The 27865-nt window shown below is 36.1% G+C and overlaps 1 protein-coding gene across 3 annotated transcripts; it reads right to left on the reverse strand.

The window, feature by feature from the left end:
• Positions 1-651: 651 nt before the first annotated feature.
• Positions 652-5272, reverse strand: LOC113301782. 3 transcript variants are annotated; one of them, XM_026550600.1, is made up of 3 exons: positions 4963-5272; positions 3910-4848; positions 652-3381 (listed from the first exon to the last, which is right to left on the reverse strand). In XM_026550600.1, the coding sequence occupies exons 1-3, from the start codon at positions 5120-5122 to the stop codon at positions 1019-1021; spliced, it is 3462 nt and encodes a 1153-aa protein (XP_026406385.1). In that variant the 5' UTR covers positions 5123-5272; the 3' UTR covers positions 652-1018. The 3 variants fall into 3 exon arrangements, with proteins under 3 accessions (XP_026406385.1, XP_026406384.1, XP_026406383.1); XM_026550599.1 differs by having other exon boundaries at positions 3910-4875; XM_026550598.1 differs by having other exon boundaries at positions 3910-5272.
• Positions 5273-27865: the final 22593 nt, after the last annotated feature.

Here is a 27865-nt window from a genome sequence, read left to right on the forward strand (position 1 = left end):
ACATGTGATGCCCGAGAAAAATGTTTACGAAAAGTCAAATCCCTCCAGGTATCCTGAAAATCAGTAAATGGCGCTGCTTCCCTTGGTTGCTAGACTACTGCTACTGCCGGGAGTATTTTGCTAAATAGATGTATCTATACCCTTCTACGCCAGTTGAGCATTATTACGATATGCATCAAATAGGTCATGACTCGACGCATGACTGCTAATAGGGGTACCGGAGAGGAATCCAGAATTCACAAAGATTAAACTAAAAGTGGTTTGTCGGTGTTTGTGTACCGGAGAGGAGTCCAGAATTCACAAAGATTAAACTAAAAGTGGTTTGTCGGTGTTTGTCTTGGATGCACTTTGGTATCCTCCCGGTAATCTAATGTACGTGAAGAACAAACATTTTTAAAACTATTAGGCATTAGCCCATCCCCGTGCTGACAGTGCAGGCCTATTATATCACAAAAAGATTGTGCATCCCGTTTGTTTTTAGTGTTTTGACAATGCTTCATTTTGAAAGATACATTATAATTGTTTGTTAAGAAACATCGCCGGTCAAACCAAAAAATCATCTCTTTACTGTACCATCATGGCTTCATTCCGAATCATTAAGTCCTAGTATCTTATTGGTAACAAAAGGATTTGGAGAAGTTAACAAAAGGATAACTGAAAAGGAAAACGACAAATGAGAAATTATGTCAATTTACACCACGGTAGTCCTCGTATAGAGATTCATTAACCAGACAATTTGAAGGTGTGCATGATACATTGTTTGATTTATATTTCTTTTTTATCAATAGGAAACGACATATTTTCTTGAGCTTCAACCCTCTCCTTACAAAAAGAAATGCGTCACCCTCTTTCCTTCCTCGAAATATTTTCAGGGGTGGTGGGGCCTCGATTTGTGCTGCTCAACGGGCTCTTCCCACCTCTTTCTCTTCCCCTTGCCAAAACGATCAACACCCAGCAGTGGGGTCTCGCTCCTCTGTTTATATAATCGATTCCCGGGCAATTTCTTCTCAAGTACAAGTCAAAGAGAATGATAAGGGAAATACCCAAATGAAGAGTTGAGATCTCTTACTATGTCATTGCATCTCAACATAAGGTTTAACATCTCACTTGAAATATCAACTTTATTCATGCTAATGTTGGTGGCGATGGTGTGTGTGGTAGTTCTTTGCTGATCAAGTTCATTATATTGAGGGATTTTCATGAAACCTTGACCAGTAATAAGAGGAGGTTGAAGAGGCAAAAGAGAAGCAGGAGGCAGTGGTGGAGGGATAAACTTTTGAAAGTTCTTACTATTAATATCCATTCCATGCCCAAATGAGGATGTTGCAAAACTACCATCTGAAGCACTACTACTACTGTTGTTGCTAAGCATCAACTCTTCTCCCCTACTACTACTACCACCAGCTGCACTTTCTTCCACACCCAACTTAAACTTTACACGTGGGTTGTTTTCTCTTTGAATGCTACCCATAACTGAACCTGTTGTCTCTTCTCCTATCGGCTTCTTCAGACATGATTTCAATTGGACCGCTGAATGCTGTTTCTGCTGGGTTTGGCGAGTTGTTGGATATTCATCAATGATATCATCCGGCCGAGATTTAGTGGCAGATTCAGCAGGTACCACATCCTTCAGCTGGTAGTTCACCTTAACATTGCCAAATAGACCTCTGTTTCTGACAGCATAATCATATGCCGCTACTGCATGAGACTTGTTCTTAAACACAACCCTGCAGGTCGATGACTTCCAAAATACACGAAGGAGAGAGTGATCAAGCGGCCCAAACCGTGCAAACCTTGCCTTCAGCTCAGCCGGAGACGGCAAACTTGTTCTAGGAGGAAACATCATTGACAGCATTGCAGGCCCAGGAACCTTTGCTTGGAGATTTTCATGTCTCTTAGTGACCGTAGCTGTCTTGGTTGGTTTTACAGGAAAAACCCCACCAGTCCCTGCCTCTTTCCGTTCTGCTTGCTTTGGTTCTGGAACCCTTAGGATTCCACCCTTCTTTTCAGCAGTCAACGACTTCAACTCGCTCATTTTCTTGAGCTTTTTGGCAGATTTCTCTTCTTGACGTTCAGAAAGGCTACGTTTTTGTCCGGCTTTAGTAGGATCATCCGGTCTTGGCAAAGGTTTTGGTAGTCTTGCAGACGATTTTATTGCATTCTCACCAGAAGGGATCTTACACGGTCCAGCACCAGCGAGAGACTTATTTTGGTTAAAGTTTGACGTTTCAGGGTCATTCGTAGGAACCAGTACCAAGCTCTTCTGATAAACAAGGGTACGTAATTGCAGCAGAACATGTCGTACAATTGTAGGACTGTTTCTTCCCACCCCATAGAATGGATCAACAGCCAGACCTAGCAGGTCATCGAGCAGTTCTGGAAGTTCAACACTGATCTTTGAAGGGTCATCCTTCGGCGACAGCTCCAAGGAATCAGAGAAAATAGTACTGTTGGCACCACCCATTTTCTTTTGTGGATCTAGCTGTAGTTTTCCAGTAGACTTTCTCAAGAACTCTCCATCTTTCCCTTTTTTTAGACGCTTCGGGGGTTGATCTGAGATATCTTCTGACCCTAATTGCTTCTTCCTCTTTTTCTTTTTTTCGCCCATAATAGTCTTATCAGTACTCAAATTCATTGGTCGTTTAAGAACCTTTGCTTTCTTAACAACCGTATCAGAACTCATACCACTCGCCCCTTTGTGAAGCTTGGCATCGACAGGAAATGGAGGTGCACCCAGAGGCTCCAAAATATCTCTGCCATCACCACTTTCGGAAACTTGATCTAGTCCCCCATACCCTTCTGAAGTTAATATTAGTTGTTCGGGTTGTTCAAGTCCTTCAGATTTTCTTGGTTGTGATGTACTCTCCTCCAGTTTCAAATATACATCAGCCTTTTCCAGTTTCTGGTTAGCACTATCTAGAGTTCCACTGGCTTCTGAATTCATCAATGCAATTGAACCATCCAATTCAGTATCAGTGGTACCTGTATCCCCAACACGCATCCCTTTATCACTCATTTGACGTGAGACATCCGTATCCTCGAACCCAGAGCTTCCTTCTACTATGACAGTGCTGATGTCCGTGCTAGATTTAGCAACACCGACACCATCACAGTTAACTGTTTGAACTCCTTCATGTTCTTTAGAAATCGAAGGCTTCTTAGAAACAGATGGTGTTCTCTTTTTGAAAACATAATCCCCTGGTGCCATTGCCACAGTACCTGCGTGACCTTTGCTAAGTTTTGGACCTTTAGGTACATTCGGTTTATCCCTACGTTTGAGTAGAAACTTATCCTTCTTCACTTTGTCCTTGACTTTTGACGACTTTGTGAAGCCTTTCTCACCCAATGCTTCAGCAATTACGAGAGGACCACTTAAAGGAGCTGAAAAGAATTAAAAGATACATGACATAAAGATTTGCTTGTATACTAGTGATAGTATAAGTAACCATGAAATTGTGTTAAAGGGAAGGATACCAACTTTATATGGCAATAGAAAGCAACCAAGTGGTACAAATATGTTTCAACTAGATGTTTATACAACGAGGAATGTGTGGACGATAAATAGACATGCATGTAAATTATTTTGATGGAATACAAACATTTTCATTTGACAAAGCCGGAGACAGCATTCAGATGGAATATCAGTAAATTTACTTGAGGTTACTCCACATATAAAATTGAGCGAAATGTGTTCGGTCATTTCAAAACTTAGTACAGAAAGGACAAGCTTAATCCAACATTTGGCCAAAGATGTTTTAAGAAACCCAAAGAAGCATAATGGAGAAACAAACAGAAAATTTAATATATTAGGATCACATCTAACAGGATTATACATTGTGTGACAAACTTTAGTAACATAAATCTATAAACAAAGATTATAATAGCCGTTATTTTAAATAAAACATGTACCTCGAAGGGGAACTTTAGCAGCCTGATCCAACACCCGTGTTGCACTGGTATCAGGGCGTGCGGATGGCCCTCCAAATGCCTGAGAATAGGTCTCGTCGAATTCTTCATAAGTTTCTTTCCGTAGAGCAAGAAAAGTAGCCACGTTCCTAATCCAATCAATACCCTTCCTTTCATTATCCTTTTCCCCGTAATCCCGGGGATTGGCAGCCAACTGCTGAACGAAGGAAAGTGCTTCACCAGGCTGAAAACTATCTCTTGCATTTTTGATTTCCTTAACCGAATATGTCCCTCCTTCATAGTCTAGCACATCAACTGTAAATTGCCCTCGAATGATTGTTGGCCGAAAATTGTGGGGGTTTCTACAACAACAAACCAACCCAAGAGAAGCTCTTCGACGAACTTCATCAACAGCTTCTTCAACAGCTCTAACAAAAATCCTCATAGTCGTTTGTTGTGATTTTTCAGAATAATTTGGTTCAAATGGAATCAGCTCAGCTGGATCAAACCATCCATAACTACTATCGCCAAAAAATGCAACTAATACATGACCGACTCGTTTTGAACGCCTAACAGATGTTGTAGCATATGCTTCACTAAAAACTTGCCCTGGCCACCATGGATGAGACTTTACTTTCCCCCAAACCATATCCCCTGGTTCAAAGCCAAAACTCATTGCCTTCTCAGCTTCTAATCCAAATGCCTCTGTCATTCTATCATCATTCCCTTCATCTACAGTTGAATAAGCTGAATTAAAATCCAATACGTTTGATTTCTCAGCCATTTCATCATCTTCTTTCATCTCCTCACTAGACCAATCTTCACTTTTCTCATCAAAATCCTCTTCTCTTACCGCCCCAGCCTTTTCTTCGGACACCCTAGTTTCCATTTTCACATCTACACTAGAATCCACAGAAACACCCTCCAAAGACCTCTTCGATTCTACAGTTTTAATATCAAAAACATAATCTGTATCATTATTATTAGAAACCCTAATTCCAACTTTGCTATCTAATTCTTTGTTAACAAACTCAACAGTAGTTGAAATATTATTACCTGACACTTCATCCGATTCGTCTTGCCCAGTCTTATCACCCTCAAGTGAATCCTCAGTTTTGTCAGGAGAATCAAACTCGAACGAAGGAAATTTAGTGGAGACATCATCAGATTTTTCTTCTTCTCTATCAGATTCTTCGTTAGTTCTTGTCATAGCCATCAAACGAAATATCTGATAATAATCGAAACCCTTGAGATTTAAAGATTGATAAGAAGAAGAAACCCTAGAAAATTGAAAACAGACGACATAAGTCTCGAGCTCTGATAAAATTTGTGTACAAAAAATGAAGATTATTTTTCGGATCCAAACGTTTCCTTAACTTCTGAGCCTTTTGGTTGGACACGTGACCGTAGAATGTGTTATTAATACCCTGGGCCCTAGGGGTGAGTATGGGCCAGTATGGACCGGTATTGGCTGGTTTTTAACTCATCCGCACCCAATCAAGTTTTGCGTCCGCATCCAATCCAACAACCAACAGATTTGCATCCAACGGATGAACGGATAATCCAATGGACTTGTTTTAGTTAAAATTTATAATGAGAAAATAAAGCCGACATAACCGACTTCTTATAGAACCTACACATTATGTATATGTATATAAATATAAAAGTATCATGGACAACACTCCAAGCAAACACCTTAGGAATTCGTAAGTTATCTATATATTTTCTAAAAACTATATAAATGCCCTTAATCTAATGATTATGGATTTCCAACTGATTTTCATGGTTGCATCCGGACCCAATTCGTTATCTGTTGGATTTCAAAAATCTCATCCGCATCCAATCCATTGGTGAACGATTTGGATATCCATCCATAAAACTACTGTTGGTCCCGGTTAAATTTGCGGACTACGGTTAAATTGCTCACCCCTCAATCCCTGGCCCTTGGGTAACAAATCTGAGATCAAAACACATAAACATGCCCACATGAACTCCCCAGTGGTTGTAAGTCCAGTCCAGTGATAATTTTTTATTGCAAATTAGAGTTGGAGAAGGAGAGAAGCTCTGAGGAACAGTGTGCCTTACAAGCCAACTCAAATAAAAAAATTGGATTTTCTTTCAAAAGATTATTTTTTTCATTTCATGATTTTTATGCAACTTTTACAATTTAGTTTTAAAAAAAACGACTGTTATGATTTAGTTATGATATTTTCTTCGTGTGATTAAGCTAGTTTTCAAAACTATGCCTTCCTAGATATGTGGTATTATCTTGGACAGACATTTCATTCCTTTATTCTAACCCTGATATTTCTTTGTTTAAATTTTTTTCCCATTCTCTCGTATATCGAGTTTATTACTATATCTATTTATTAACATATCATCAAAATCTAGTCTAATGATAGTGTATTATCTTTTCAGGTTATTTGACAATCAATCGGGGGTATCCAATGGTGGATTTCTGAAAATAAAACAGTGATGTTAACCATCCTCTTAGTGTTGATGGTCCATATTAGTATATCGATATCATCGATTCCTGTAGCATATCTTAGTAGTAGTACAATTGTTATAATCATCACCAAATACTTCAAACAAATCATGATCAAAATCGATACCTTCAAATCCAAAGTCAACATGAACAGAAAATTCAATTTTTTTTGGCTCCTAAACTGATGTCGATTCCTGGCAGAGAAAACAACCTTCAATTAAGTTACATGCAACTTTCGGTTTTGACCATATATTCCAAAAATCATCTTATGCCTTTTCAATAACTTATCAAGAATAATATATTGGACATACGGGATTTCAACTCCAGATAAAAGAAAAGTGGTTTGTGGCTATATACATATGGTTTTCAAGATAATTTTTTCAACCTAAATCATACTGTTTTGAGATCTAAACGCTCTCAATTTTACTTTCAAAGAAACCATAAAATATCTTCAAACTCCTAAACCGTATTAATCAACTTTCAAGACAACTAAGAAATGCATCCATAGCAATACCACAACCATGGGAGAACTGTTGGCTCATCTCAAACCATTAATAAAGCTGCATAAGAATGGTCTTATGCAATTTTGGGAAAACTAATGGCAGAAGACAAAATAAAAATGAAGATTTTTAGAGAAGGCATTAATTTTCTATAAAGTAGTTATCGAAACAAAGAAATATGTATCATGGGGCATAAACTTATGCTTGTAGGGCTTAACAGTGAAGACAAAAAAAACGAAGTGATTCAGAATGGTCTATGGCTGATTGGAGGGGCTATGTTTGATGTTCAAAAATATTGTTCCAACGTCCCTTTAAAATGCCATATGTTTATACATCAAAAGTTTACAGTTCAGTTTAAGTACTTGAAACTTGGGCATATGAATGTTGTTGTTGATAGCGAAGCTATTAGATTTATGGGAAAGAAAATATCTACACACTCGAAAAACTTGAAGCTAAGATACGGTAACACTGTGAAGGCTGAAATAGAAATCGAACTCACGAAGCCACTACATCGTGGTGGCCGGTGGAAAACTATCTTTGGAGAAGACGTATGGATCCGTTATCAATCAACCTAATACCCTACATTATATTGAAACTGTTAGTATGGATACTCATGTCAACATGCAGATGGATTCGGAATTTCAGAGGCAGATACCTCTGAACCCATGAAAGATTGTCAGGGTGACCATACTCAAGTATACACTGGAACCACTCATCTTTCTAATTTTTCAACTTCTTTTGTCATCAAAATTCTATTAATTTGTTTGTTATGCACTATATATTTTTTATTGTAAAAAATATTACACAGAATTGTCGGGGATTCAATGATACAAAGACTAGAAACCACATAAAAAATCTAGGTAGAACTCATAATCTAGATACAATATTTTTTGCAGGAAACTAAAATTAACTCTGAGAAAATTCTCAAACTTTCTTAGTGTTTAGATTATCCCAATTCTCATTTTGAACCATCTATAGGTTTGTCTGGAGGCTTACTTCTCCTTTGGAAATATGGATTTGAGTTTGATATTGTACATTCCTCTAGAAACATGATTCATTATCTAGTGAGGCATGATGCATCAAAATATGAATGGCTTTTATCTTGTGTGCATGGCTCTTGTAAGCCAAAGGAAAAGAAAACTCAATGGAGTTTTATAAGAGACTTAGGTCCAAAAATTAATCAACCATGGGTTTTAATTAGTTACTTAATATTATCCTTGACCCTGGTGATAAGATTGGTAGAAAAACTGCGTCTAGTTCTTCATCTCCTTATACAACTCAATGTATTATGAGGAAGGTTTAATAGACTTGAGTTATAATGGTACACCTTTTACTTGGACCATTAATAAGCATACGACAAGAAAAATCAAGACAATATTAGACAAAGAATTAACTAATGATGATTGGCTTATTCAATTCCCTAACTCAAATTTTTCTCATTTAACTACCTACGATCTGATCATACTCCAATATGCTTGAATTTGTATAAGTCTGATAATAATATAAGTAGAAATTGGAAGTTTTTTGTTTGTTGGTTAAAAGACAGCTCATGTAATAAAAGGTTGGAGTCCAAGTATTCAGTTGGAGTTTCTCACAAATGTCAATCACTAGCTCAATGTTACTAGGAAAGTTCTTGGAATCTGGAAGAAAGCTTTATTTGGAAATATTAATACCAAAATAGAAATCTTTACTATCATCTTGATAGTTTAAATCTTTTAGTTGGAAATTATGACACCACATAAGATATTCTTAGAGTCGAGAAGGGGATTGACAAATGAGAAGATATTAAAAGGAAATTCTGGATGCAGAAAAATAAAAAAAAAATATTCAAAGAAGTCCACAAGAATATAATAGTTCACCCTGCCAGTGCTAATAGACAACGGTCAGTAAATAGAATAAAGGCTTTACAAGATAAAAATGATGTTTGTTATTCACATAAAGGTACCTTCTCTCATCTATTAAGTGACCACTTCCAATAAATCAACACCTTATCATATCTTACTTTAGATGAGGACTTTCTATGATATATCAACAAGGTAATTAACCCACGGGAAAATGAAAGACTCGTCGTTATACCTGTAGAAGCCGAATTTTGGAAACTCTGAAGAGCGTGGACCCGTGGAAAGTACATGGGCCTGATGGCTTTCCTCCGGGCTTTTATCTGATACAGTGGGACATCATTAAAGATGATATGGTTCGAATAGTACTGGATATTTTCAGAAGTAATTTTATTAACAATAAATTGAATCAGAAAAGATTAATGTTGATACCCAAAGTCAAAACACCAAGCTCACCAGTAGATTACAGACCCATATCACTTTGCAACATATCATTTAATCCCATATCTAAACTTATGGGCATAAGAATGAAGCACGAGTCAATATGCATATGTCCTAGGAAGGCTTATCTCAGACAACATTTCACTAGCTCATGAGATTATACGTACATCGAAGAGGAAAAATAAAGCTGACAGTTATTTAGCTTTAACACTAAACATGTCCAAAGCTTTGGACGTGCTAGAATGGAGCTTTATCGTGGAAATTATGAAAAAAAATGGGATTTGGATATGGTGTTCACCAATCTTTCAGTGTATCTTAACCAATGAAATTTTGATACCACTAAATGGCTCACCATGCAATCCATACAAACATACTAGAGGAATATGCCAAGGCGATCCAATATCTTTGTTTCTCTTCATAGTGGCTATGAAAGCTTTCTCATGAGCAATGGTTGTTGCTGACTACTTTAGATATATAAGTGTTAGAGCATTGCTCGGTCGAACTCACAAGTGTTGCTATCTCAAGCTTGTTTCCAAAACTATATCTTGATTTCTAGTCTACAATTAGTTAAGTCTCGGACTAGGATAAAAGTATGTAGTTGAGAATCGGACATCACTGCGTTCTACCGTTTGAAGTCGAAGATCAACCGAAGCTTTTGGAGAACTTATTCAACAAAAGGAAAGTGAAGACCCGAACCACCTATTTCTTTAAGTTATATTCATACTTCGATCTATGAGACGTTGTCGCATAACTAATTAGACTATTGTAAGCATATCAAGAATTTCGAGTCAAGTTTATCTTGGTAATTAGTTCTCGAAATATATATATGACTAAGATTAATAAACATTTTTTCATACTTGATGAATTTCGGTTAAGAACAATTTATTGTTCATAATCTAAATTATGATTCAAGATAATCATTCAAATAACAATTTATTCTGAATTATAATAATACCATGACAATGAATAACAATGATTGAGAACATTTATTTTCTTATTGTTATTGCTAAGGATCTTCAACGAAAATGATCCTGAGTTGATCACATTTAGAATCGATGGAGAACTTGAAGTAATGAAGAATTCAAGGATGTTGAAGAGCCAAGGAAATCAAGCATGATAGATCAGAAGCTACAAAGTTTATTTATTTTGTAATCCATATGTACTGATAGTTTTGTCAGTAAAATTGACAAAGGGGGAGATTGTTAGAGCACTGCTCAGTCGTACTCGCAAGTGTTGCTATCTCAAGCTTGTTTGTCAAGTTTATTTGATCAAAACTATATACTCTATTTCTAATTTACTTATAGTTATGTCTCGGATTAGGATAGAAGTGTGTAGTTGAGTATTAGACTTCACGGAGTTCACCAATTGAAGAAGAAGATCTACTGAATACCTTGGAGGAACTTTGTCGATAAAAGGTATGTGGAGACCAAAACTTATCTATCACTCATAAGTCTATTCAATTATATATACTAATGAGACTAAGTCGTATATCTATATAGACTTTGTATTATACAAATTTGAATTTTTGAGTCGAGTTTATCTCGTTTATATATTTCTCGAAATACAAGTTCAAAGCTTAGAAAGCTTCATCATCTACTCAACAAGTTTAGTTGTAAACAATTCGTTGTTGGAAACTAAATATCAAGTCAAGATGATCATGTGAAAATTAACTTGAACATCTTTCATGATTTGTGTGAGACAATCATTTGATGTTAACTTGGGAAGTTTAGTATTGATCAATTAATCATTTGAAAATTACTTGAAGATAGTGGTATGTGTAAGATTAACATTGTCGTCTTCCAAGGATGCTTCAATGATTGAATGAGAGTTTTTAGAACAACTATTAATGTCTCGATACAACACAATATGCGTACCTAGTATGCAAGAAAACTAGTTCAAGTCCAGAACTCTTGTTTGCGAACTGTGTTTGCGAATGAGTTTACCTGTGATAGGTCTGGAACTGTGGTTTGCAAACGAAAATACTAGGCAAGGTCCGGAACTGTAGTTCTCGTATTCAGTTTGCGAACACAGTGGTTAGGTTCTAAAATAGGTAAGTATGACAACTCATACTCATGAACGCAGGCTCGTTTGTGAACTAAAGTCCCTAGACATTTAATGAATTAAGGTATGCAAACTTTCTTTGCAAACCGTGGAAATATGTTCATGAATGGTTCATGTACGTATAAGTACTTTGTACAATTACAAACCAAACCGAATACATGCTTCAAATTGTTCATGGATATTTCTATGAGATAGTGAACATTTGAACAACTCTCTTAAAGCACATTTAGATTCATTTAATTATCTATCATGATTGATTGATTATCATATTTGATCTAGAAGTGTTAGATGAATACGGCTAAGCCAAAAGTGTTTATATGGATAACTTCGGTTAACTGTTATTGAGCCAACTTGTTATACACGTTTAGGTACGGTTCACCCATATCTAAATATAGGTATTTTTCATTTGTGTGTATCAAGCTAATACCATCTAACGGTGGATATTGATTACTTATTTTCTAAGCAAACTTAGCTTGAATCTTAAATCAGGAGTTCATCTAATGATGGATATTAATTGCTTTGTTACTAAGCTATCTTAGCTTTGATTGTAAGCAACCCTGATTTGAAAAACTATATAAGGAGGAACTATGGCATCTGGGAAACCTAATCCCGACACTCTCGTGTGTCCTAGTTGCAAGCTAGAGTCGATTCTCCATTAACCTAGGTTCCAGTTCTTCTGAAAACCATTACTAGGTTTAACGACTTAAAGACTTCATTTGGGATTCGTAAATCCAGGTCCAACAATTTTCTCTGTAGTTGCGTATCCTGATCTTACTTTTTCTATCGTATTGAGTTTAATCTTCTCTAAGGTTTTCTCGATATTTATCTCCGATAGGTAAGATATAAAAATTATTCACAATAGTTTCTTCGTCTCAGACTCTTGTGGTTCCGCAATAACTTCTTCTATTAATCAGTTAGGTTATTATGATGTGAGTAATATTTATAGGATACTCTTCGGGAGTATAAGACCGGATTATTAGTTGAGTTTCCTGTTCACCTCGATCTTTATCTTAAGACGGATACAACAAATATAATAGACTTATCAGTGAGAGACAATTTTTTTATAAGTCTTCGACTTTGGGTCGTAGCAACTTCTACGCTGTAAAGGACGTCATCTTGGGGAATCAAGTACATAGGGTCTTGCGAGATTCAAGAGGCATAAGGAACGTGACTGTACCTTAATTGACTAGATTCTGTAGCGGCTTAATACAGTGTGGTGTTCAAGTCTGGACTAGGTCCCGGTTTTTTTAACATTTGCGGTTTCCTCGTTATAATTGAAATATCACAGGTTGTGCGTAGTCCAATCATAGTTGATAAATCCGACCTTGTTTGTTGGATAAGACTTGATTGACACTCGGACGTTGATCTTTGGTACCATCCGTGTTATTCTCATAACAATCAGGTTCACGGATTTCTGTTTGATTTACTGATTGTGTTGAGAGAGAGATAAAGCTCTTTAATATGTATCATGATTGAGACTCATAACTTGGTTCTCTCAGAATTATATTGGAGTTTATTCCATACAGATTTCCGAACGAAATAGTTGGGTGTGGTTGTTGTACCCCCGCATATTCAGTTACTTTTTTGTACGGGTGCCACATCTGCTCGAAATCGACCACAAGGTCGATGCTACTTTTTCCTTGGAACTGCCGAGGATTGAGAAACATTCTCGATTGTCTGCAATTTACAGGTGTTTTTCAGGGATTTCAACCCCCAAATTGTTTTTCTCTCAGAGATCTGGTAGGTGCTCACAATTTACGTAATTTCTTTTGTTTCGATAATTATAGTTATATTCTTGTTGTTGGTAGAAGTGGGGGAATTATGTTGTTAGAGCACTGCTCGGTCGAACTCGCGTGCGTTGCTATCTCAAGCATGTTTGTCAATGTTAGTGATCAAAACTATAAGTCATGATTTCTAGCCTATTTATAGATGTCTCGGACTAGGACATATATTGTGTAGTTGATCTTAGTTTTCACGACGTTCATCATTTGAAGACGAAGAACTACTAAGGACAGCTTGTGAAACTTCATATAAAAAAGGTACGTGGAGTCTTAAACTCATCTATCACTTGGAAAGTCTATTTCTACTCTATCTCCTATATTGAGACATAAGTCGTATTACGATATAGTTTTCTATATACACATTTGAGATTTCAAGCTGAGTTTATCTCGCTTACATATTTTTCGAAATATGTGTTGGCAAGCTTTCGCTTCGACCAAGTTCATCTTATATCATGTGAAAATTTCTGAGTAACATCTTACATGGTTTGTGTGATACAATCATTTGGTGTTGTCATCCTCTAAGAAAGTTTCAATGATTGAAATAAGAGTTTAGAACACTTAACCATTATTGGATATGGATATGTCATGTTGTGCACTCTTGCACATATGTAATCCATTTCCTGGAACCACAGTATGCGCACCCATTTGCTTACCTGTTGGTTTGAGAAATCCGGGAACCTAAGTATGCGTACCCGTTTGCGTACTGGCGTACAAGTTCATGTCCGAGAATTTCTGCTGGGATTTGTAGTTCGCGTACCCGTTTGCGTACTGGCGGAACCCAAACTTAGTCAGGGTATTTCAAGTATGCGTACCCGTTTGCATACTTGAAGGTTAAATATCTAAAATCGGTTTTAAACATGAACATAAACATTTATATAATAAAGAATGCAATCTTTGCAAACCGTGGCTATAATGTTCATGATTGATTCGAGTGAATCAAAGCGATTTTGCTTCAATTGTGTTCTTGTATGATTCTATGATAATATAGCAATTGAACAACTCTTTAACTAGTTTCATTTAAGTCATTTGAACTAATTATGGTTAAAATGAATAAGGTTGATATAAGAGTAATCATATGGCTAACCTCGGTTAACTGTTTGTGAACCAACATGGTGTACACGTTTAGGTACGGTTACATAAACCTAAATGAGGGTACATTTCATTTGTGTGTAACAAGCTAAGTTCGATCTAACGGTTGGAAGATATTAGCTTGGTTGAATCAGGTTTTTCATCTAACGGTGAATATTGAATGCTTTTTTACCAAGATAACTTGGATTGCAAACCCTGATTTGAAAACCATATAAAGGAGAACTCTAGCAACTGGGAAATCTAATCCCCACATCTCCTGTGTGTTACTAGTTGCATAAATAGAGTAGATTCTCCTTTAACCTTAGGTTTCCATCGAGACCCTGTAGGTTAACGATTTCAAAGACTTCATTGGGATTGTGGATCCAGACCCAACTATTTTCTTTGTAGTTGCGTGTTCTGATCTTGCCCGATTCTATCGTATTGAATACAATTGAAATAATTGACTCGAGATTAATTTCTCTAATAGGAAAGATAACATTAATCACAAACATCTTCGTCTCATCGTTTGTGATTCCACAATATCTTGTTTCGCTAGTCGAATAAGATTATTGTGAGGTGATTGCCAATACTAGGTTGTTCTTCGGGAATATAAGTCCGTTTTATCAATTAGTTCATGTTCACCTTGATTTATCAAAAGAGGGAACAAAAACTCTTGGGTATTTCTGTGGGAGTCGGATTTATTCAATCTACAAACTTTTATGTGTGAGACAGATTTGTTTATCAAGTCTTCGACTTTGGGTCTTAGTAACTCTTGGTTGTGGGTGAGATCAACCAAGGGAATCAAGTGCGTAGTATCCTACGGGGATCAGAGACGTAAGGAACGCAACTGTACCTTGAATCAGTGTGAGATTGATTAGGGTTCAACTACAATCCAGTACGAAGTTAATTGGTAGTAGGCTAAAGTCTGTAGCGGCTTAATACAGTGTGGTGTTCAATCTGGACTAGGTCCCGGGGTTTTTCTGCATTTGCGGTTTCCTCGTTAACAAAATTCTGGTGTCTGTGTTTTTTCTATTCCGCATTATATTTTTATATAATTGAAATATCACAGGCTGTGCGTTAAGATCAATCAATTAGAATATCCAACCTTTGATTGTTGATTCACATTGATTGACACTTGAAAATTGGTCTTTGGTACCGTTCAAGTAACTCCTTTTATATTCAACCGGGCTCGCATATTTCTATTTGCTGATTGCGGATTGAATTAAGAGTTAGAGATATTAAACTCTTTGATATACTTTAGTCTATATTTAGTCTAACTGTCTAGTTGATTCTCTAGAAAGTGTATTGGAGTAAGTCATCTCAGATTTCCAAACGAATTGTTGGGTATGGTTGTTAGACCCCCGCATTTTCAATTGGTATCAGAGCAGGCAAACACATTAAAGACCTCATAAGTCTGTGTTTGTAGCGATATGATATGGAAAAGAACATCTCTGATCACGCACCACCAGCTTGGGGACATTCCAACTTGGTCAAGTGTCCTGATTCCGCTGAGAATTCTGTTTCGACGTCTTTTTCTAAATCCTTACTTAACTGGGAAGCTCTTCTTGATGAACAGTTAGATGAACTTTATGATGAAAGTGATTCAGAAGAAGGACAAAATTTCAAAGAAGAAGTCTCGCAGTACCTCATCCTCTTTGATCATCTCCTAAAGAAAAATAAGTCAACATCCTGCTTGACTGAATTTTTGACCCCTCTCTACATTGAAAACAGAAAATTAAGAAAACTCTTTAAGGGGTATGATTCTGGATATAACTTATTACAAGCTACTCATAAAGATCGTAACAAAGATATATGTTCAAAGAAATCTGAATGTGATGATCTTCATCGAAATACCCTTGTGTTGAAAGAAAGTCTTGCAGAAACCAAAGCAAGATATGTCTCTCAACAAGAGTGTTTTAATGTCAGAGAAAAATATTTCCTCACCCGAGAAAAAATATTGGAGACTGATCTTATCGCTTCTCTTGAAAAGGTTAAAATTTTAGAAGGGAATTTGAAGAAATTCAATTCTAGCTCTACAAAACTATCTTCTATGCTTGGAGCATGTAAAGAACATCGTGATACACGTGGTCTGGGCTATAAAGGTATAGAGGCTCCAAGTAATGGAAAGGTGAATTTTGTTAAAGCAAGAGACCTCCTTCAATCTACAGCTGCAGATGTATCTGTAAATAATGTACGTCAGCCTACAAGGACGACTCGGTTGAGAATGGATAAAAACCTTCATGTCAACTGCTTTTATTGTGGAAAGAAATGTCAAATTGAAAGTAGATGTCATCTTCGTCTACGGAATGAAAAACTTCACAAATTCTCATGTGGATGTCTAAAGAAGTTATCAAACCTGTTCCTCAGTGTTCAGTTAGAAATTCATTCCACAATCAAGAAAAGCGCTCCAATTGGCCATTTCCTGATTATGAACATAACATCCTTTCTACTTACAATGGTAAAAGGAACCATGTTATATGGATGACTGATAGTTCTAAAATACCTGTAAGGAGAAAAAGATATCGAAGAAAGAAAAATTCTTCAAAACCCTCTCTTTCCCTCAACGATGATCTTGCTTCTAAAGTAGGCGTTCTTGATTACATTCACATCAATAACCCTGTTTCGGTACTCAAGACCAGTATCAACGGTCTCAAGCGCAAGATCAAGAAGGCGAGGAAAGCAGCTGATTCATGTAACTCTTGTCTTTCTCCTGATATTTCTTTTGAAAATGTGCATAAGAATTCAGTTACAGGTTAAGGGAGTGCAAAGGAGTGTGTCAATACCACTGATAAACTTCATGTTCATCAACATACAACTTGGCTATTTCCTTATGTGTATCCTCTCTATGGACCAATGAGAAGATACACATAACCCTCAATCAGGATACTTTCTTCTTGACAAATGGTTTGTGTTGTATTGTGATGACATTGATCTCTTTTCCTGTAATTTGGTCTGAACAGTTTTGTTTTAAATTTTTTATCTAATGCCTTCTTAGTATACACTAGTTTTTCTTCCTGGAATGACAGTCGAGTCACTTTGTATCAAAGTTTCCTGTCATTAACTCAAAACTTGTTTGCTTCATCGGTTAACCGACCTTGCCTTAGGTCTTAACCATTAATCTGTGCACCTGGTCCGTTACCAAACGTATACAAGAAACCCTAGGTTTCCCTTGTGGATTTTTTTTGCCTTTAAATATGTATCGAGTTTTTGATATATATATATATATATATATATATACTGGTACGGTAACGCCAAGAGCTCTTCTGGGTTTGATTGAGCAAGTGCACAATGGAAGGAAGCAAAAAGGAAGACAACTTTGGTGATATAAACTTTGAACTTGATGATGATCCCATCCCTGTTATTTGCTTTAAAGCAATTAATCATGAAAAAGATCTTCCAATCCAGATGTCTATTCAATTGGTTGGAAATCTTCTTCAAGATTTTGAGGTCGTGAGTGAACATCTTGAGATTGCATCAAAGAACCTAGTGTTTTTGACGAGGAGCCAAAGATAACAACTGATGAACTCGCCCGTGTCCGTTCCATGGTTGCTGATCTCGTCTGAGTTGTTTTTGATTATGTCTAGTAAATATTCTTATGAGAAGTTATTTCTTGTGTTTTTAGAAGAATAACTAGGGTTTGGAATAGTCATTATTGTGAGTACACATAGTTATGTCCAAAATTTTCATCTTCATGTTTTTAGATTTATTTATTTAAATTCTAAGTTTTTGGAAGATGATTTTTGCAATTTTAATCTTTATGATTTTATATATGGAAAATTGTTATGGGATATGTTGTTTACGTCCGTGAACCTGTGATTGTCCCATACTTGTTCAAAAGTTATCTCTATTATATCGGTATGAAAGTATTGATAAAAGATAGAATGAACTTTTGACAAAAAAAAGTTAAAGCCTTTTATGTCATTATTTGATGGAAGAAAGGATAAAACTTTTGTTTACAAGGATTATGTTTATTGTATGTCATTGAGCAAATAGTGATGGAAAATAGAATGAATCCTTGTGTATTCCGCAGTATTGGTCGATCTCCGATCCACATTTTTTTGTGCACGTACTGTGTTGCTACGTAAGTTCTCTTATGTCGAGCATGACCAATTGAGTTGACCATTTTTGTGGTTGATTCAATTGAGATTTTTGGATACAAATTCATGTTTTCATGTGATTTGGTAATATCCAGAGAAATCCTTGTTTTCTTGTAAAAGCAAGGTCGCCTTTGTTGTTCTTTCGGGAATGACATTTTATGGGGGAGAGTTCTTTATTGAACTTGTGATTAATTGCCAAATCTTTGTGGGGAGTGCGGCTGTGGAATATTATAGGGGTTATCTTGTATCTTTATAAACTCCTTGGTGAATGCATTTAGCTTCGGATTTATGATTGCATCTAAATAAGTTGGTATGATATTCTGTTTTGGTCATGAAGTATCTCTATGAAAATTTCATGAGGATCCCACTAGTTTTCGTACCTTTGCCAATTTACATTGACAAAAAGGGGGAGAATTAATGTGTAGTTTCATACTACAAATACATATGGTTTACGGATCATTATGTAAGGGGGAGTGGTTTTCATGTTGAGATGAAGTATTGACTAAGGGGGAGTGATACATATCACCATAGTATTGTTGTCAAAGTTGTGATAAATTGAACTTTGATGCTGTGTAATAATACTATGACACTGTATAACAATAATCGAGAGCATTTGTTTTCTCATTGTTATCGCTACGGATCTTCAACAACTATGATGGTGAGTTGAACACGTTTAAAATCATTGATTACTTGGAAGTGACAAAGTTTTCGATTCGTGTTGAACATGCCAAGGATATCAAGCATTTGGATGAGAAGCTACAATTTTTTATTTATTTTGTAATCCATATGTATTGATAGTTTTGTCACTAAAATTAACAAAGGGGGAGATTGTTAGAGCACTGCTCGGTCGAACTCGCGTGCGTTGCTATCTCAAGCATGTTTGTCAATGTTAGTGACTAAAACTATAAGTCTTGATTTCTAGCCTATTTATAGATGTCTCGGACTAGGACATAGATTGTGTAGTTGAGCTTAGTTTTCACGGCGTTCATCATTTGAAGACGAAGAACTACTAAGGGGAGCTTGTGGAACTTCATCGACAAAAGGTATGTGGAGACTTAAACTCATCTATCACTTGGAAAGTCTATTTCTTCTTTATCTCCTATATTGAGACATAAGTCGTATTACGATATAGTTTTCTATATACACATTTGAGATTTCGAGCTGAGTTTATCTCTCTTACTTATTTCTTAAAATATGTGTTCGCAAGCTTTAGTTTAGACCAAGTTCATCTTATATCATGTGAAAATTGCTGAGTAACATCTTACATGGTTTGTGTGATACAATCATTTGGTGTTGTTTTGGAATGTTTCGTAATGGTTATATCAATAACTTGAAAATTGCTTTGATGCTAATAGTGTTTGAAAACGGCTATTGTCATCCTCTAAGAAAGTTGTAATGATTGAAATAAGAGTTTAAAACACTTAACCATTATTGGATATGTCATGTTGTGCACTCTTGCACATATGTAATCCATGTCCGGGAACCATAGTATGCGCACCCGTTTGCGTACCTGTTGGTTTGAGAAATCTAGGAACTTAAGTATGCGTACCAGTTTGCGTACTGGCGTACAGGTTCATGTCCGAGAATTTCTGCTGGGATTTGTAGTTCGCGTACCCGTTTGCATACTGATGGAACCCAATCTTAGTCCGAGTATTTCAAGTATGCGTACCCGTTTGCATACTTGAAGGTTAAAGTTCTAAAATCGGTTTTAAACATGAACATAAACATTTATATAATAAGGAATGCAACCTTTGCAAACCGTGGCTACAATGTTCATGATTGATTCGAGTGAATCAAGCCGATTTTGCTTCAATTGTGTTCTTGTATGATTCTATGAGAATATAGCAATTGAACAACTCTTTAACTAGTTTCATTTAAGTCATTTGAACAAGTTATGGTTAAGATGAATAAGGTTGATATGAGAGTAATCATATGGCTAACCTCGGTTAACTATTTGTTAACCAACATGGTGTATACGTTTAGGTACGGTTACATAAACCTAAATGAGGGTACATTTCATTTGTGTGTAACAAGCTAAGTTCGATCTAACAGTTGAAAGATATTAGCTTGGTTGAATAAGGTTTTTCATCTAACGGTGAATATTGAATGCTTTGTTACCAAGGTAACTTGGATTGCAAATCCTGATTTGGAAACTATATAAAGGAGAACTCTAGCCACTAGGAAACCTAATCCCCACACCTCCTGTGTGTTACTAGTTGCATAACTAGAGTCGATTATTCTTTAACCTTAGGTTTCTATCGAGACCTTGTAGGTTAACGACTTCAAAGACTTCATTGGGATTGTGAAGCCAGACCCAACTATTTTCTTTGTAGTTGCGTGTTCTGATCTTGCCCGATTCTATCGTATTGAGTACAATTAAAATAATTGACTCGAGATTAATTTCTCTGATAGGCAAGATAAAAGTAATCACAAACATCTTCGTCTCATCGTTTGTGATTCCACAATATCTTGTTTCTCTAGTCGATTAAGATTATTGTGAGGTAATTGATAATACTAGGTTGTTCTTCGGGAATATAAGTTCGGTTTATCAATTGGTTCCTGTTTACCTTGATTTATCAAAAGACAGAACAAAAACTCTTGCGTATTTCTGTGGGAGACAGATTTATTCAATCTATAGACTTTTAGGTGTGAGACAAATTTGTTTATCAAGTCTACGACTTTGGATCATAGCAACTCTTGGTTGTGGGTGAGATCAACTAATGGAATCAAGTGCGTAGTATCCTGCTGGGATCAGAGACGTAAGAAACACAACTGTACCTTGAATCAGTATGAGATTGATTAGGGTTCAACTACAATCCAGTCCGAAGTTAATTGGTAGTAGGCTAGATTCTGTAGCGGTTTAATAGAGTGTGGTGTTCAATCTGGACTACGTCCTGGGGATTTTCTCCATTTGCGGTTTCCTCCTTAACAAAATTTTGGTGTCTGTGTTAATTCTTTTCCGCATTATATTTTGTTATATAATTGAAATATCACAGGTTGTACGTTAAGATCAATCAATTAGAATACCCAATCTTTGGTTGTTGATTTACATTGATTGACACTTAAACATTGGTCTTTGGTATCGTTCAAGTAACTCCTCTTATATTCAATCGGGCTCGCAGATTTCTAGCTGATTATGGATTGAATTAAGAGTTGGAGATATTAAACTCTTCGATATACTTTACTCTAAATTGAGTTTATCTGTCTAGTTAATTCTCTAGAAAGTGTATTGGAGTAAGTCCTCTCAGATTGCCAAATAAATTGTTGGGTGTGGTCGTTATAACCTCTCATTTGCAGTTGTTTCATGAAAAATAACACTAATTTAGAAGTGATTAGATCTGATAAAAATCTAATTCATTGTCGTATTCATCATGCTTTTGAGAAAGATTGAGACTTTCTCTGTGTTAATGGGCCTCCTCATTATAACCTTAGGATCAATTTTTGGGATAGTTTTTCTTTATTCACTGCTCATTTCACTAATCCTCGGTGTATTACGAGTGATCTGAATATTGTTAATTCTTTAAAATAAAAACAATGAGGGAGTCAAACTATGAATTGGGCAAACACTAAATTTAAGAACTTTATCCAAGATAGAATCTTGATTTATATGGTTTGTTTGATCAACTTTTACCTGGTATAATGGTGCTAGATTGGAGGATCCTATCTTTTAGAGACTTGATAGATCATGCGTACCCCTGAGTGGGTATTTTTATTCCCAAATAATGATGTGCTGCATATTCCTAGAATTAGCAGTTATCATGCTCTAATTTTGATAAACACCTATAAAATTACACTCAAATAAATTTGAATATTTTGGGGTGGAGCATCCGATCCGACTGTCGATGATGTGGTCCAGAGTTTTTGATCTTCTAGTCAAGTTGATACTGTTGGTAAGATCAAAGTAGTGGGAGATGACTTGAACAAGCGGAGCAGAAAAGCCTTTTGAAATTTATTTAGAGCAGTGAAGGATACCAAACAAGAATTTTGGATATTCAAGTGTGTGCCCATAGAAGGGGCACTAGAAATTATGAAACTGAGTTATGCAAGAAGATTGACTCTCTAAATTTAATATAACAAAGGTATTACGAATAGGGGAGCAAGGTCAACTGGATTCCTCACATGGAGAAAAGTACCCATGTATTTTATATGTTGATTATTTAAAAGAAGGAAGAAGAATCATATAACTGCTCTTACAGCTCCAAATGGAAGATGGGTGACTGAAGTGAATGAGGTTACAATGTAAATGGTTCGTCATTTCTCCAATTTATTCAAGAGAGATCTAGATAAGGACAAATAAGCAATTATATTCAAGGCTCCTGTGAAGATAGATAGCTCTGGAAACTCCAATATTGGGATGATCCCTTCTATTGAGGAAATTTGGAACACTACCAAGAGGATGGGGAATCTCAAATCCCCTAGTCCTGATGGCATGCCGGCTCTATTCTATAAAAGGTGCGGAATTTTGTTGGACATGAGTTAACAAAGACTATAAATGAGTGTTTCTCTAATGCGGTTATTCCTCCGGGTTTCAACTACACTAACCTTGTTCTAATTCCTAAGAAAAAGAACCCTATTCTTCCTTCTGACTTTAAAACACTGGCTCTTACCAATATATTGTATAAATTTATAACTAAGATCCTAGCTCAAAGACAGAAAGGTCATTTGAATAAACTAGTTTATAGAGCAAAATCTGCATTCATATCCGGTAGATTAATTATAGACAATATAGCGGTAGCAAAATAAATATTCACTCTATGACTAACTCTAGCTCCATAATAAGAGCCTTTGCTTTAAAGATATACATAAGTAAAGTTTCTAATAAAACTAGTTAGGGATTCTTGAGTCATTGTCTTAGGTCTTTTGGTATTATTGGTAAAACTCGTGAATTAATTATGAAACGCATCTCTAAGGCTATATTCTTTATTGTCATTAATGTTCAAGCTGAGGGTTTTTTTGTCAGTGAGAGAGGGCTTAGACAAGGCTGCCTTTTATCCCCGTAGATTTTCATCTTATGTTCGCGAGGCTTTTCATGGTTGATGAGGAATATGGAAATAATGTCTCATATAATCAATATAGAACTTACTAAAATGCACCTGTGGTTTCTCATATCATGTTTGCAGATGACCTATTTATTTTTGGAAATTTGATAATAAGACAATTCAGACTCTTTTGAAGATGTTTTATACTTATGTTGGTTGGTCTGAACAGAGTGCTAACATGCAAAAATCAGTTGTTCTCTTCAGTAAGGTGTTACCAATGGCAAAAGAGATGATATGGTATTTTGGGGGTCAAGCAAATGGAGATAAATATATTGGGCATTAACTTCTGAGTCCAGGGCACCAAAATTCATTTATGACTTTTTGAATGACAAGTTTCACGCAAAATTATATGGATGGAAAAGAGAATACCTAACTCATGCTGGAAGAATTGTGCTCATCAAGACTGTCTTGGTCTAATTCCAACATGTTACATGGATACTTCAACTTATTCCAAAAACGACTCTTCACAGGCTAACAAGAATTATAAGGAACTTTTGGTGGGGCTATTCTAAGAAAGCAAGAAAAACTCATTTCATAAAGTGGAGTAAGTTTGAATTGTCTAATGAACATGATGGTTTAGGGATAAGATCTCCACAGAACCTGAACAAATCTATGATAGCCAAGTTAATCCAGAAACTCTTTGGGGACCCTCAAAGTCTTTGAGTTCAACTCATGAGGGCCAAGTATATGAAATATGGTGGTTTTTGGGATGTCAAAAAACCTTCAACTCGTTCTTTTACTTGGAGTGCAATGCTGAAATGCAGAGAAGAGATGAGAGATGGAAGTTGTTGGATAGTTTCAAATGGTGAAGATATAAACATTTGGTTTGATCCCTGGATCAAATATGTTGAAGAATAGAACAAAACAGAACTAAACACTAATTCTCCTTATAATATCACAAAGGTGAAGGATCTTATCATTCCAAGTGAGTATAAATGGGATGAAGGTAAGCTGCAACATCTCTTTAGCCAATCTGAGGTCGTGAATATAATGGAGATCCATATTGCAGATGAAGATGATATCAACTCTAAGGACAGGATGATATATACCTATCGCCCCATAAGTGCTTTTTTTACCAAGTACTTTATGAAATATCTTGTTGATCATCATCCCACTTCTTCATCCAACTATGACTTTCCCTGTAAAAAATTATGGAAAGTGGGAAATATGGTTCCAAAATTAAGATTTTTATGTGGAACACTGCCGCTGAATGTAGATTATGCAACAAAGAGATAAAGACAACTGAAAATTTATTCCTCCACTACCATGCTTCTCAGGCTATTCTTTTTGCATCACCAATGAATTTGATAATAATGAAAAATCCAAATGCTACCATCTAAGATTATGCAGCAAACTAGTTAGCTTAGGGAGGTGATTTTAGTATGATGAAGATGAGAGCATGCTTTTTCTAGGCCATTTGGAAGTCTAAGAACAACATTATTTTCAATGGTGGTAGATTTAGCATTTAAGCAGCTTTTCTTTTATGGAGATAGTGGTCGAAAAACATGAGCTTATCCTCATTCAAACTAAGATGTTGGAGATTCAGAAAAGTCATTAGGAGGCACCTAGTCAGAACAATACTACGTACAATTTTGATGGTGTTGTTGGTCCCAGAGGTTATGCATGCAGTTGCTAGAGACAGCCAAACATCTTTCCAATGTCAGAACAGAGTCATGGAGTTCACTACTGCCATTGAGGCAAAGGCTTATTTGGGCTTTGTTAGCTGTGGAGTTAGCTATTAGGAAAGGGTGCAGAGATATTGTTATTGAAGGATACTTCCTAACCATCATGAACACTCTAAAGTATAGGTATCCCCTGGCGCATTCATAATACTACCAGTATGATAAGGGAGAGTCTAGAGAAGTTCAGTTCTGTTGAGTTTCATTTTGTCAAAGAGGAGGCCAATAATGTGGCCCACTTTTTAGCAGTGTATGCTATTTTCCGCCCACAACTCTGGTATGTGTCTTTCTATCCCTCCTTCGTGTATTTCCTCTCTCATGAGAGTGAGGTTTTTTTTTCCTTATAATTCCTTATTCCAAGAAAGAAAAGGATAAAAAAACCTGTCTAGTTTGGGGCCTAGGGTATTTATTTGGGTCCGTTTCTAAAATACAAAAAGGGTCATTAAGAAGTAATTTCCCAAAACCCACTAATGTTAATCGATCTTCAAAACATCAAACAATTGAAAAAAAATATTTTTCTTTTCGAAAACACTAACCATAATCGGTTTATATTCATGCACTAATAAACCGATTTTTGGTAGGTGTTATCGTATTCCCGAAGGACATCAAGAATCGGTTAAAATATGCATAGATAAAATCCAATTCTAATAATTGGATTTTCTGGCATCCTATATAAAACGATTGTTACTTTTTCATAAGATTTTTTTTTTTATTCATTTCAAATCTACTCCTTTTCGTAGGAATCACAGATGCACTTAGCACGTGCACCAAGCCTTTGAACCCCTAGGTGAACCTAGTGGACGAGTTATAGTCTCGTGAGGGTTTACATAGAGATCTACCCAAAAAATCTACACAAAAACTCCTAAAACTATCAATCTTCGTCGTATGAATCCGAGTCCGATTCACTCGCCATAAAGTCTGTGCCGTACTACGAAATTTTGGATACCATGAAGTGATAGTTTCACCAAATATGAATGTTTCCCCCTTTTCCTTCAAGTAACGCACTTTTATGGCTTCATGCTACAAAAATACAACAAGAATTTACTTTGTTAGTTACAAATTGATAAAAGTAGAATGTGTAGAATAAACCATAAAATTACTTTCCAATTGTTGAAGGGACATGCTAAAGTGGCTAGCGTTCAAAATCCGTTGTTGGATAGCTGTAAAAGCAACTGTCGCATCTAGGATGACTTGGTGTCTATCATGGATTTGTTGAAAACTTCTTCTCTTTGGGTTCCCGTAATCTTTCCTAAATTTGTAAAATATCTTTGCACAAAAGCTCTCGGACAATAAGTGATCCACAACTCGACTTTCGGCGTACCATGCTTTGGTGATTGCCAAATCTTTGGCAGGGTCAAATAATGCAATTTCTTGTATGAGGAGGTATGCAATGAGTAGTTGTGGAGTATATGGAGTGAGAGGGAATTAAATGAGAAATTTTGAGCCAAATTGGGTCCAAGGATGAGGTCTCTATATATAGACAAAGACCCCAACGACTAGTTTTTTCAAAAAATATGAAATAATTTATCACAATCGGTACTTCTCGAATGTCCTTAAAAACCGATTATGTTTTTATTCCAAACAGAAATCGGTCTTTATGTTTGGCAACATACACCGATTGTGCGTATGTAAGAAATTTGAACTTTCACCGACAGTAATCCGTTTGTATATTTGTACATGTAATCCGATTATGACTAGAAAAAGATACATAAAACTGCATTTCAAAGGCATGAAAAATCGGATTATACTGACACCCACATAAATCGATTCCATGATGAAGCCACAATAATCGGTTTATAGGTGGAGTCGTATAGCCCGATTGTATGCCTGTATTTGCAAAAAAAAAAAGTATGAAGCATGCGTAAACTTGTTTTGCCATAAACCTATTACATACATAGTTATAATTAAAACTTTAAGTGCACTGAGTTCATAAACCTCTTAAACCATAATCATCCAAAATACACACCATCCAAACCACTAAAAGTCTTAAAACAAAAAACTTAACACTAATTATAATATATAGAATAGAGCACCCACATCATGGTGCAGCAGTAGTAGCTTCTGCTTCAACAAAGGATCGAGCTACAACCATTTATTCAAACAGACCATCCAAATGTCTCTCGCGTTCCCCCCTCCCAGCTGCAATACCATCCCTCCTTCTCCTCGCAAACTTGATTATCTCGACAAGCTCTTCCAGTGAAAGCTTATCTGCTAGTGCGAGGGCTTGCTCAAGATTAGTCTCACGGCCATATGTGAACTTGTAGAGTCTTCTGGGTACCATGGGTTGTGGTACTCTATGAACATCCTCCTGGGTGAGCTCCCGTGAATAAAATGTGGCCGAAGTCCATATATACAAAAAAAAAAAAATTTGGTTCAACAATCGGTACATAGGACAACATATGTAATCCGATTCTAACCACAAAAACATACAAAAATTTCAAACATCAAGAATAGGTTTATGTGATACATATATAAAAACCGATTGTGAAACAGAATCTGAAGATACAACTTCACAATCGGTATATTACCACGCAAATACAACCCAATTGTAGAAGCGCAAAATTCAAAAAAAAATAGTACCCAGAATCGGTTTATGCTAATGCACTTATAAACCGATTCTGGTGACGTCTTTTCATATTCTGATTTCTACCCAGAATCGGTCGATGCTAATCATCCTATAAGCCGGTTCCTCTGCATGCTCTTCATGGACGAAGAACAAAACCCAGAATCGGTTGATACGATATATCAACATAAACCGATTCGGGGTAAATAAGAGATTTTAATTTTTCAAAATTGAAGTTTTAATCATGTAAGTCAATGAATAAATTTGAATAATAGAATGGGTTGATGGAGATTTACCTTTTCTTGGTTGGATTGGAGATCGTTGGAGAAGAAGATCAGATTTTTTTTTTTTTTTTTTGGATAACGGTTTATGGAATTTGGAAGGATTAGATGAGAATAGAAAGTTTT

Source organism: Papaver somniferum, chromosome 8, assembly GCF_003573695.1.
Source record: "Papaver somniferum cultivar HN1 chromosome 8, ASM357369v1, whole genome shotgun sequence".
Taxonomy (NCBI): domain Eukaryota; kingdom Viridiplantae; phylum Streptophyta; class Magnoliopsida; order Ranunculales; family Papaveraceae; genus Papaver; species Papaver somniferum.